Source organism: Phalaenopsis equestris, unplaced genomic scaffold, assembly GCF_001263595.1.
Source record: "Phalaenopsis equestris unplaced genomic scaffold, ASM126359v1 Scaffold000099, whole genome shotgun sequence".
NCBI classification, from domain to species: domain Eukaryota; kingdom Viridiplantae; phylum Streptophyta; class Magnoliopsida; order Asparagales; family Orchidaceae; genus Phalaenopsis; species Phalaenopsis equestris.
In genome coordinates, this window is record NW_018164541.1 from 641604 (window position 1) to 655643 (window position 14040).

General features: G+C 37.1%; 1 protein-coding gene across 1 annotated transcript in view; it reads right to left on the reverse strand.

Annotated features, from left to right (window-relative positions):
- Positions 1-14040, reverse strand: part of LOC110020538 (pre-mRNA-splicing factor ATP-dependent RNA helicase DEAH1-like) — a 149260-nt gene that overhangs the window by 107722 nt on the left and 27498 nt on the right. Inside the window, exons 4-6 of the mRNA XM_020718677.1 lie at positions 2839-3036; positions 2457-2522; positions 1689-1775 (exon numbers count right to left, since the gene is read on the reverse strand). Of these exons, the coding sequence (XP_020574336.1) occupies positions 1689-1775; positions 2457-2522; positions 2839-3036 (351 nt within the window). The remainder of the gene's footprint in view (positions 1-1688; positions 1776-2456; positions 2523-2838; positions 3037-14040) is intronic.

The window sequence follows — 14040 nt, forward strand, 5'->3', positions numbered from 1 at the left end:
CAAAAAGATGTTTTGAGTATTTTTAAAAACATATACACAATTACACATGCTTTAAATATAATATAAATAATAAAAAATAAAAAATAGAAAACATAAAGATAAAGTGATCTCAAACGGGACCTAAAGAATTTAACAGGAATAAATAGTAAAAAAGAATCCATATAGTTGAACATGGGACTCTTGGGAAAGGCCATGCTTTTGGAAGGAAATAAAAATTTACAACTAAAACATGGAAAAGGTGAAGGGGCATATAATTGAATTGAATTAGCATTTTCACCGCAAAATAAGTTGCCAAACTTATTGTTTTGGCATTCGAATGGGAGATAAGGATTGCAAGTATCTAAGAACAGAAATGCATGGCTCTTTATGAAATAATTAGAATAATATTTAAGAAGACAGTAAAAAAAACAAAAGAAAACTTCATAAGTTTTAGTGATGCAAAAAATTGTTTATATAACCATATGATAGGTTGTAAACGAGCCGAGCTAGAGCGAGATCAGGCTTGGCTCGTGTTCGGCTCGTTCGAAATTGCTCGTGTTTGAAATTAGCTCGTGAATAGTGTGTTCGTGTCCGGCTCGATTTAAATATCTTTTTCATTTTCGACTTGTGCTCGCCTTGAAATTAGTTTGTTGAAATTAATTGGAAAAAATCGATGTAGAGTGTTGGATTCAAACTTGGACCAACTATATGCAACAAAAGGCACACAACCACATTAATGCACAAGCTGTTATGATTTAAACTTAGATATAGATATATATAATATATTATTATATAAATAATATATATAATATATTATTATATATCTTATTATATATATATTTTTTTTTATTTAGAGAGAAAACAAGCCGAACATGAGCGAACAAAGAATTATTTGTGTTCGACTCATTTACTTAACGAACGAGCCGAATAGTAGCAGTTCACCAACAACGAGTTTTTTTAACAACCCTACATATGGGTAAATTTTTTTTTTTTTTTTTGTGATTTCCAAATAGAGAACTTCTGGATCTCTTGACAAGGAATTAGTTCATTACTTTTGCCGTGTACACACTTCAAATCTCTCAAAAAAGAAGTAAATATTTAACAAAAAAGGCATCAGACTTAAGAAGACATTCAGGAGCAAATAAAATAACCAAAAGAGAATTTTGCGGGAAAGTATTAATAGTGTTAAACATATGCTATATCATCGTATGAAGTTAACAAAGATTTTTTTAAGGCATCCAACTAAAGAAACTTTGGATATTTTACATATAAAGCCCTTTACAAATGTACAGGCAAGACAGTGCATAATAATCACAACCTATCCCCCCATTTTCACGTATTTGGTGTGCTTTTTTATTACATTTGCAACTAAATTTAGCTGCTCAAAGACTAGATAATGCAAACAGATCCAGTGATTTTGTTTCAGCCACAATAACTTTAGGGTTAGCTCTTCATGAAACAGCTTAAAGATTAAGCAAGCGTAGGTTATATGACTTTTAAACAATAAAGAACCCTAAGAAAGAGCTAGTCATAATAGGTTAGTGCATTTATGAAAATAAATCAATGAAAAAAGTAAAAACTAGAGCAGTTTTGTTGCAAACAACGTAGCCCACACAAAAGAGGTTAAAGCCCGAAATACTATAAAAGAAATATATTTGTGTGTAAATTTATATACAAAAAAACACACCAATGATAATTTTTTAATCTACCTTGTGTGTTCTAGCCGCATCTCTTTCTCTCATATTCCTTTCCAACTGCAAACGTTCTTCTTGATCTCGGATCATAGCTTCCTCTGACTTAAAAATGATATTAAAATTAATCATGCTTGTTCAATGATAGGTAAAAAAACATCATAAATTAAAACCTAAAAGATATTAAATGAGAAAGCAATATTTAATAAAAAAATACAATAAAAGAATACAAAACAAATATTAGAGTACATATTATTATTCATAAGCCTTTGTAAGAAAAGCTGATAATTGACGTGAAGTTCCAGTAGTAATTACATTATTTAAAAACCATGATGATCCTTAATATTTATCACATACACTTACAAAACAAGTCTAACACAATATTAAGGCTTCAATTGTCCGTCTAACCCTGAGTAAGAAACATTGATCATCAATCATCCGTAAAAGCCTTAAATGAAAAAAAAAATATAAAAAGCATGATATTGCCCCAAAAACACTTATCACATGAAACTACGAAATAAATTGCAAATAGTAATGAAAGCTTAAAAAGCTAATACCACGACAATCAGCATTTTCCTCAATTTTTTTCCTAAAAAATTTTACATTCTAAATTTTTATGTGAAGTAATTATTTGAAATAATGTGTTCAAACAATGTTTTATACGGGTTTTACATGCATACAACTGAATTCCTATATATTGATTACTCACAATCTCATACCACCACGTCACCACCTTCCTTGCCTTATCAAAACTACCAGTTAAAACTACTTAAAAAAAATTCATACCTCAAGTTCATTATTTTCAGGAGATAAATGACTACGAACATGCCTTGCATTATCCAAATCAATATCCTGTTTTAGAAAAGTCATCAAAAAAATCAGTAACAAGATGGTACTGTTTTACTGACAGTTTACAGTATAGGAAGATCTACATTATGTATTGACATATCTAGCACCTAAACTTTTTTTACATACATTCCACTTTAACTATGCATGAAAAGGCATATTTCATTTTTTAATAGTTAAAATGGTGGTATTTTTAATGTGATATGAATGATTTGGTTGATATAAATGAAAAAAAAATAAAGTTTAGGTGTGAGATAAGTAAATACATAAGAATTGAGTGGTCTGTATGTAAATGCCCAAAAAAAAAGTGACAGAGCCGCACCTCATCATCATCACTTCCATGAGATCTATGATTCTTTCTGAAACGTTTTTTAAGATCACCTCCTTTTTTTGATGCATGTGAAGAATCTCTCATCGAAACTTGGCCATCTCTATCATCCTCATCATCAGCATCCAGTAGCTTGTAACTCCTCTGCTTTTTTGCTAATTGGGCGGCTTCTCTTTCCTCTTTGAGGTAATTCTGGATAAAATTTGATGGCAAACCAACATCAATAGAAAGATCAAGTAAGGAATTTTGCTCTTTATGCAAATTAGTAGCTTAGTTAAGATGTAAGGAAGTAGGAGTGAACCACAAAAGCATTTACCATTTTAAATCACAGTGGAAGAAGATTGAATATTAGAAAATAGACCCTTAACAAGGGGTATTTACATGAGGTGAGCAAAATACTTGCAAATTATTCTAAAAATGCAAGCAGGTTCGAAAAAACAATTTATTTGCAGGTTAGCTTTAAACTTACGCTCTTAGGTCTTGTCTACATCATCTAAGGCCATGTTAGAATTCATTTTTATTTGTCGTTTTTAATTTATAGTATTCAAAATAATGCTTTTAAATAAATAAAACATGTTTTACAACATACTTTCATTTCTTTATTCTGGAAACAAAATGGGTTCTTCCCTAAAATCTTAAAAGATCAAAAATTCCTATAAGGGTTATTTCACAGGATTTGGAAAAAGGTTTTAAGTAGTTGTTCTGATTATTAGATTGATTTGAATGATTAGAGAATAAATATATTAAAATAATTAAGATCAATGAAGTTTTAATGGTGTTTGATCTAGAACAGTGATTGACAATCATTAGAGTAATTAAATTAATTTCTAATTAAATTTATATGACGGCAATATTAGATTAATTAGAAGTTGAAATTATGCTCATCATGTTATTTTATTTCTATCATAAAAATTAAAATAATCGACTAATTAGCAAAATAAAAATTAAATATTCGGATTGAATAGGAATCAATGAGGACTTAATTGTTTTTCTTAGTTTTGCATTCTGATAATTAAGAATAAGATAACAATTAAGTAATAAGTCTAATCAATACTTAACGAATTATAAAGACTAAAAAAATTAGTTAATGTTTAATTAAATCATTAAATCTTATATTATTAATTATTATTATCAAATCAATGATAGTTAATTAGGTTTTAACAAAATCAATTTATTTTGACTAACTCGGGAGTAATTAAAGTTTTATAAATATGTAACTAGAAAATTATGCCTGGAATAATATATTAATCAGTTAAATAATCATAATAATTAATAATTAACAACTTAATATGGTTAACTATGAATTTATTACCATTGAAAGATAATTAAAACTTTAATAATGCTTATATATGATTATTTAAAGCTAATAAATTCAAATGATAATTGAACTTTAGTGACACGGGGCTGGACCGAACGATGTAGGTTTAGCACCAGCCTTTTAATGAGGCAGGAATTACCGACCATTCTACTTCCTGATTTCCTATCTTACTTAGCACACATGAACGGGGTACATAATGTGTTCCACATGTATTTGTTGCGGAATTATATTGCTGATGAGATCAGTAAAGCTTGTTAAAGCTCCCATATATATTCAACATGAGTTGACATTTATGGATGAGCCTGAAAGAATCATATATTTTTTTTAAAGCCAAAAAAGGCTGATATATTAAATAGAAAGAAAGATACAGATACACCATGTGGGAGGGCCCAACCCACACAAAAATCACAAATGGTTCCAAAACTAGAAAAAAATAGAAAAATATATTAGATACTAAAATAAAGAGCATAACAGTGCTGAAATACATAATATCATGTGGCTAGAGAGCGACCCAATTTGGTCTTGCCTCTGCCCCTAGTTCTAGGGTAGGAGCAAGTTAATAAGCTGGTAAGATGATTGTCATTGTCATTAGTAACCAATGTATCATCCAATATGTTCCCGAGCTAGAGTCGGCCTCCATTCTCCTTCTTCCTCCTGGAATAGACATGTCATTCCTCTTCAGAAGAATCAGTCTGATGGGTTGGTAGAAATGAAGCAGAAGGATTACCAACCGTATAACCCACAATAGGTTCTAGTATATGTGAAGTATGAGTTGCCTCTACACCAGATACTTCCTGAAGAAGTGGAGCTATGAGGTTCTTCTGATTATCAGTCTGATTACAAAGAGTCCACTCACAAGAATTACAATTTACTCAAAATTACAACTTACTCAAAAGGAGACATAAAACACACGTAATCCCCAAAAATATAAAAAAGAAAAAAAATAGTGGGTGTAGTTGGTGAATTTACCACTTCACCTTCCCCTGGATCTAGAGAGGGAGTCCAGCAACATACTGAGATGCGGGCTTCCACCCAAAACTACTCTTTCTTCTATTTCTATTGTTTTTTTTTCTGAAACAGTCATCCTGAGAAATACTAAGTTCTAGCATTTCTTTTTTTCTTCTTCCTAGATCTGTAAACCTATCAATCATTTGCCAGAGGTAGTCCCGTCTAATCAATAGGTGGATCTTCGATGGAGAGCTCACCCCGAGGGGTATGTTGATCCGTAAACTGTTGATCTGACTCAACCTGCAGCACACCTTGATCTTGGCGCTCCTCCAAGACATGAGTGTCTCTCGCAATAGATGGTTCCAATGCACTTTGACTAGCATCTGCTACAATAAAATTCGTAGTATTTATGATCTGAGGAAGAGTTAACTCAACAACAATGGCAAAAAGTTGTTGATCTGGTTGGTGAGCAGTAGTTTGATGAGTCAAATTCTCATTCAATATTTCTACAAGATTAACAGTTTCTGCTATATTTTACTCCACAAGAATGATGTTATTAGGACCTATCGATCTCAAATGTGGGCGAAGCCTAAAATATTTGGCAAAATTGTGCCCAAACAGTTTACAGTGATTGCAGTAGTAGAGTCTTTGTTTTGCAACAATTGGTTGTCAATCTGCAACAATTGGCTGTCAATACCCATTGTGGGCAGTATCAAGTCATATTTCATCCACATCAGGGAGGGTGATATCTCTTTCAACAAGGATTCTTGCAACCGAAGGCCTAGATAGGTTGAAGGTAGGTGTATCCAATTTCATAGGTCTCCCTAGAGCAGCTCCAAAAGAATAGAGGACTTAGTGATTGAAGTAATGCAACTTTAGCGCAAGTAGTTTAAACCGTAGTTTAAACCACATTGGAATCACATTGGAATTATAGGTGGTTCTTGGCTAGGGTCAAATTCAGGAGACCACTTAAGCAGTTTCATATATTTCCTATCTATTGTCATAATTTTTTTGGAAAATATTTTAGCATAGTCCTCCACTTAGATAATTGTATCATCACATGTCTCCTATCAAAGAGGTTAACCTTCCAAAGCCCCAAAAGTTTGAGATCTTCAAAAGTCTTTCGAACGATTTCCATTTTAGGATGTTCCGATTGAAATTTACCAATAAGGGTGAATTTGCACTTATTAACCAGGTTGGAAACTTCAACATCATAAAAGAATAGAGCTAGTTTGTCACTTTTCCTACTCGACTTCTTGATGAGGTTGCAGTCCCCCTGGACATCGAATGAATCATAATAAACTTGAGAGAAAACATGATCTGATCCCAAAGAGCCAACCATGTCAACAAAAGAAGTCTTCCCAAAGTTTAAAACTGAAGTAATCGGTGGTTGAGAATGAGTAGAAGCCATGGCACTGGGAGTTGAACAGCGACAAGCAACAGGGACGAACGTCGCTCACGTACGTCAATGCTCAATCACGAGCGATCGAGCAGAAATGGAGGGAGTCAAAGCCGAGTCCACGCGCAAACAGGGCTTCGTGGCAGTGATGAGAGAAACGCGTGAAATCCACGGACGAAAGCGAAGAAGATGATCATAAGACGGCCGAAGAGGTCGGCCAAAAGAACTAAGTCAACGCTGAAGCCGAAAGAAAAATCAAACTCCATCGGTGTGGTGTATTGAAAGTCCTAAAAGGCTAATATATTAAGTAGAAAGAAAGATGCAGATACAAAGTGTGGGAGGGCCTAAACATTGGCACCCTGCCCACTAAAAAACCACAAATAGTTCCAAAACTAGAAAAACCATAAAAATACATTAGATACTTAAATAAAAAGCTAACGGTGTTAAAATACATAGTATCAGGTGGCTAGAGAGCGACCCAATTAGTTCTATGAAAGGAGCAAGCAAGTAAGATGGTAAGATGTTTGTCATTGCCAGAAGTAACAAATGTATCATCCAATATGTTCCCGAGCTGGAGTCTGTTTCCACTATTCTTCTTCCTCCTGGAATAGACCTATCACTCATCTTCTGAAGAATTTGTCTGATGGGGTGGTAGAGCTGAAGCAGGAGGAATACCAACCATAGTACCCACAATAGGTTCTAGCATATGTGAAGTATGAGTTGTCTCTACACCAAATACTTCCTGAAGAAGTGGAGCTGTCTGAACACTTCCATTTGTAGGTAATAGTCCATCAGTAATGTTTTCTATGGGTTTGAAGGTGCCAACATCACATCACTCGCAGTAACAATAACAACAGTGTCATGAGGAGGGTCCTCAGGGACAACAGACACCACCTGTCTGGTAATATCCTCCCCAAGTAGAATTAAAATATCCAGAGCAGTGGGGTTAGACTCATCCTTATTCACTTGAACCTTAGTTTTCAAATTAGGATGGAACTTGTAGCATTTATCAAGGATATGACCAAACATCTTACAGTGAGTACAATATGGGGGTCTGTGTTCAAAGACGATTTGTTGTCAATATCCATTGTGGGTTGTGCCCAGCCAGACTTCAAAAACATCCGGTAAAGTAATATCCCTTTCCACAAATATTCTGGCCACCGGGGGTCTGGTTAGGTTGAAAAGTGGGCAGATCTAACATCAAAGAATCCCCTATGATGACCCCAATAGAATAGAGAACCTGATGGTGAAAAAAAAGCAGCTTAAGACCAGGTAAACTAAATCATACCGGTACAGTGGGAGTTTCATGATTTAGGCGAAATCAGGAAACCACTTGAGTAACTTCATAGCTTTTCCTGCGATATTAAAATATTTCTTGAAGAAAATTCCGGTGTAGTCTTTAATCATTGTTAGTTTGATCAACACATGTCTCACATCCATAAGTCTCACCTTCCACTTGTCTACTGGCTTAAGATCAATCTACGCTCTTTCTGATAACCTCCATAGATGGGTGCCCCCACTAAAATTTTTCAATGAGAGCGAACTTGAATTTTTCTGTCATTGTAGAAATTTCTGAGTCAGAGAAAAAAAATGTTGTTTTCCCACATTTCATACTTCCATTTTTACCAAAAGAACAATTATCTGTGTCATCACGATATTCCTTATAGTTTGAGGAAAATATCATTACGACTCCACCTGGGGGTTTCCCACCACGTGGAAGAACGAAGTGCATCAGAACAACCAGCTGTCACCTGCAGCAAGAAGTTTGTGTCGGGCTGGAGAGAAAGACAAGCGCAGAAACAAAGATTGGGCCGGAGAGAAGCACTGGCGCAGACAGGAGCAGAAGAAGCGTCAAAAATAAAAGAAAGATGCAGAAACTGGACGTTGATGCAGCAAGACGAGCAACGCAGAAAGACGAGCTGCAATGTCTTCGTCTTCGTCAACCAAGCTTTACTAGGGTTTCGCCTTTATGGAGAACCCTGGTTTCTGTTCCATGATGTATATATATATATATATATATATATATATATATATATATATATATATGTTGATTTCTTGCTTAGGGTTTACTTCTTGATTATTTTTTTTAATTTCTAATTTTTGCCTACGGACGTTTCGCCCTTCCAAGGGATGTATTTCATGGCGAGGAGGTGCTATGGTTGTAGCCTTCCCACTTGTTTTCCCTCTTCTCGTTGCCGCTAAGTCCACCAACCGGCCTGCAACCCTTCCGTTCCATATTCCACCTGCCAACCTTCAACCTTGCTATTCCAGTTTCCAAACATCGAACTGCAGCCATTGTCCTTGTAGTTCCAGATTCTACACGCCAATCCGCAGCCTAGTTGACCAGTTTCTAGTCATCAATCTATAGCCCACCTCCCTATTGTTCCTATTCCCATAGTGCGCCCTGCAGCCCTACAACCCTGCTGCCCATCTTCCTACCGTAGGCCTGCAAACAGCCCCCGTACTACTACTGCTACCATTTGTCGATTGACAGCCCTGCTGTCCAACCTCCAATCACCCATCACCCATCACCCTACCAACTCCTCTAACTCTACTACACCGTCAATCCCAACCTTACCTCTGAGGCCCAAAAGTATCCCAATTCGACCCTAGCCGAATATTACTAGTTTTTTTTGTACCTTCATTTCTATTGGAATCTCAATTGTAACCCCAACCACTTTACTTAATAGTATTGTTTCCATTATTATGATTTGAGTTAACTCCGATATCATTTTGTATCAGAACTAGCCCAATCCTAGTCCTACTCACTACTCGAGGATTTCTTAACTTCCACCTTACACCACCCCAAAATTTTCTCTTACCTATCCTCCACCTCATCTAAACCCAAACTCTAATAATGCCACTGCGGAGATACATGTTGGAAACTACTCGAGACGAGTTACAGAGAGAGATATGTCAGCTTCAATAGAGGCTTGCGGACATCGATGATAGAACCCAGTGAGAGATTACACTCAACTGTGATATGGAGAGTTGAAGGAGAGATAGGAACGAAAATCTAAATTTATTCCACGGGGAAGACATCAGTGATAAGAAATACCAGTCACGCCGCTTCGAAATTCAATATCAGAGGCCTAGAGATGTCCCACATATAACGGACACAGATTTTAGCATCAAAATAGATCACCAGAGTTTGAGGGATGTATAGATCTAGATGATTTTATTAACTAGCTACGATATGTTGAGTGGATCTTTGAATATAAAGATGTACTAGAGAATAAGCGGGTGAAATTAGCAGCTATCAAGTTGAAAAAGAATGTCTTTTTTTATGGTGGGAGAATTTACAAAGACTAAGGAAAAGAGATGATAGTGAAAAGACCACCAAGTTGGAAAAGATAAAGAAAGCACGACAAAGGAAATATCTCTCACCCTACTACCATCAAGATATGTTTCTGAGACTACACCACCTGCAGCAGAGAGATCTTTCAGTGGAGGAGTTCACGACACAATTCGATCAGTTGCGGATGAAGTGTGAGTTAGTTGAACCAGAGCAGCACACAATCGCCAGTACCTTGGAGCCTGAAGTCTGTTATTAGAAAAGTACAGTTATAGTCATACTAGACGGTGGGGGTGTTCAAACTCTAGCTTTGAAGATGGAAAGGAGCCAGAAACTGAACAAACAAAAGACTTCCTTCAGGCAGCAGACAACAACCATCAGTCATGCAATCACTTACAGCTCCGCGACCGACAACGGTATCTTGGGAGGAGCTAATAAGACATGAAAAGGAAATGACAAGCTAAATCAGAGTGGGAAAAAATCGTAGGAAGGCGGCTCTTCCAGCACAGCACCAGCCCAGAGCTGTTACAGATGTCACGGCTACAGACACATGGCCTCTAGCTGTTCCACGAACCGAGTTGTCATATTAGCGAACCATCGCATTGTCAAGGAAGTGGAGGACAGGGAGTCAGAGAATAGTCCCGAGGAAGAACTTCAGCTCCATGGGGACGGGGGGAAATTGCTAATCATACAGAAAGTTTTGCAGTAAGAGTCAGAGTGAGAACAATCCTGGTTGAGATACAATATCTTTTGCACCAAATGCATGGTAAAGAGCAAGGTTTGTAGCTTGATCATCTATAGTGAGAGTTCAGAAAATGTGGCGTCTGCACTGATGGTAAAGAAATTGAGATTGGTCATGCAAAAACATCCCCAATCATATTCTCTTACCTGGTTGAAGAAAGAGAATAAGATGCACACGGATCATCAGTGCTTGGTTAAATTTTCAATTGGGACCAACTACAGGAGCAAGTATGGTGCGATACGGTTCTGATGAATGTCTGTCATATTCTGTTGGATAAGTCTTGGCAGTTTAACCGCAAAACTCAGCACAACGGCCTAAAGAATACTTACTCCTTTAATAAGTATGAAAGTTACCTCTTAAGAATGCAAGAGGCAGACGTGACGTAGAGGAAGCATTAGAATGCACCACACTCGTTCACCGAGCTAAGGTAATTTCTGAGGCTAATAACAATTTACAGGCATTTCGTCAGAAACTTCAGCACTATCACAGCCTCTCTAACGGAGCTTATGCACGAAAAAGACTTCACTTGAACAACAATAGCTCAGACCGGCTTCGACACCCTGAAGGAGAAGGTGACTCAGGCAACAGTGCTAGCATTACCAAAATTCAACCTACTGTTCAAGGAAGAGTGCGATGCATCTGACGTGGGAATAGAGGCAGTGTTGAGTCAGGGAGGTCATCCCATCATATTTTTCAGTGAAAAGTTGAATGATGTCAGAAGAAGTACTCTACATAAGACAAGTAGTTTTATGTTATATTGTAAGAGCTCTTGAGAATTTAAGTCATTACCAGTTGATGAGCGAGTTCAAGCTGTTTACGGATCAAGAAACCTTAAAATTCCTCAACAGCCAGAGGAAACTAAAGGGCTGAAATGCCACCTAAGTAGAGTTTTTAGCATCAATCTAATTCAAGCTTAAACACAAAGCAGGAAGTTAAAACTGTGCAGCAGATACACCCAGCCATCGTCGACTGTTGATCACATCAATGTAAATTCGAATTGTAATTTTTGAGATAGTAAAGACTTTTACGAGGCGGACGAAAACTTCAATGAGATCTGGAAGCGATGTCAAGAAAATTCTACTAAGCAAGACTACAGAGCCGATGGTTACCTATTCTACCAGAATAAGTTGTGTATTCCTAAATGATCGTTGAGAGAGACCATTATTCAAAAGAACCGTAGTCGAGGACTCGCGGGACATTTCGTCAAGGATAAGACTCTCACGCTCGTTGGAGAGCACTTCTTCTGGCGCTGATTGATGAAAGATGGAGTGCGACGCATTAGACAATGAAAGATATGTCACATGGAAAAGGCCAGAGATCAGAATGCATCATTGTGCATTACATTACTAGTACCAAAGGTACAGTGGGTAGACGTCATCAAGAATTTTATGGTAGGACTTCCATCAACACGGTGGAATAAGAATTCTATGATGGTGGTGTTATATTGTTTCTCGAATATGACACATTTCGTACCATGCCACAGGACGTTGGAGGTATCACATATCGCGGACCTGCATTTCAAAGAGATCGTGAGACTACACAATTCATAAGAATATCACTTCCGACAGGGAAATCAATTTTTTGTGCCACTTCTAAAGGAAATTGTGGGGGAAGTTAGGCGCATAACCCTAATCAAGTTCAAAAGCTCACCCTCAAACTGACAACAATACATACAAAGTAAACAGGAGCTTAGGGAATCTTCTGAGATGCTTTGTAAGAAAGAGTAGGGACTTGATGCTAGCTCAAGCTGAGTTTGCATACAACAAATCCGTTAGCCAAACTACAGGATGCACTTCATTCAAGGTTATGTACGGGAGCAATCCGCTCACTCTACTTGAGTTACTACCAATCCTGCCAACATCAAAGATCAGTGAGGATGTTGAAGAACAAGTTCACAGGATTCAGAAGCTCCACAAGGAGGTTGGAAAAGAGAACACTAAACAAAACAACAAATATCACGCTTAGTCGAATAAGAGGAGAAAGAAGGCGACATTTTAAGAAGGCGACCTTGTGTGGATTCTACTAAAGGAGAGGTTTTTAATGGAGCATTCGAAAAAATCAGACCTATAGTAGATGGGCCTTTCAGCAAGCTTCAGAAATTAAATGACAACGACTACAAGATTGACCCGCTAAGGGAAAATAATTTTCTGCTACATTCAAAGTTTCGGATCTGACATCGTACTACGAGGACCCAGAAGCTTCGAAGAATGAAGTCGAAGCTTCTCCAATCCTAGGAGACTGATGCATGGCAGGTGGAGCTCCATGGGGACGGGGGATGTTGGTCCAACAGGGAGGTTGGACCGGCCAAGGGGGGTTGGTCCAGCAGGGAGGCTGGACCGGCCAACATTCTAATCTGAGGGAGGAGACATTCCCGCCCCTTCCCCACCTAATTTTCTATTTTATTCCCTTCCATAGAGGGAACTTCCTTCCTCTTCTATGCATTACCTTTTTATAGTCTCTTCCTAATTCTAAATCCTTCCTATTCTAATTCCTTCATATTCTAACTATTAGTTTCTATTAAATATAAGTTGATTGCTTGCTTAAGGTCTAGTTCTTTATTATCTTTTAGTTTTAGATTTTTTCCTACTAGTGTTTCTCCCTTCTCAGGGTTTTATCCAACAGCAATAATGTTCTCCGATTGTAACTCGTTCGAGGTGGTGAATTTCCTCGCTTGTTTTCCCTATTCTTACTGGTGTTGAGTCCACCTACAACCCTGTTCTTCTAGATTCCACCTGCCAACCTGCAACCTTTTTGTTTTAGTTTGCAACCGTCGGACTACAACCCACCCCCTGATGTTTCAAATTCCACCTGTTAATTTATAGCCTTGTTGTCTAGTTTCTAATCATGACATGAATCCTTTTGATTTAACACTGCCTTTGCCGAAAAAAATCATGACACTGCCTTTGATTTTGCTTTAACACTGCAAAACTTTTCTTTGCCGGTCCCAAGCCCGACAAAGAAAAGTGGATTTAACACTGCCTTTGATTTTTCTTTAACACTGAAAAAATTCATGACCTGTTAATTTAACAATGTTTTTGTCGGTCTCAAGCCCGAATGCGAAAAGTGGAGGGTTGCGTTAGGTAGTCGACAACCAGCGTAAAACTTGTCGAAAAAAATCATGACATGAATCCTTTTGATCATTGTGTAAGTGTTAGGGTGTCCCCTGGAAGCGACGCGCTGTACAGCCTGAATACAGTGAAAAATGTGCAAGGGTCGCTACACCGGCGCCCGGGTGTGGTGTTAAATAAACAAGGGTTCTCAAATTACAGGCGAATGCGGGTAAAGAAGTTAGTCCATGAAACTAATGAAATTAATATTAGGATAGGATCTTGGAATATAGATACTCTTAATGGTAAATTAATGGAATTAGTTGATATTATGATTCATAGGAAAATTAATATCTTATGTATTAAAAAAACTAAATGGTTGGAGAAAATGCTAAGGAGATTGATAATTTAGGTTTTAAACTTTGGTATTCTGGTAAGAGTCGCACT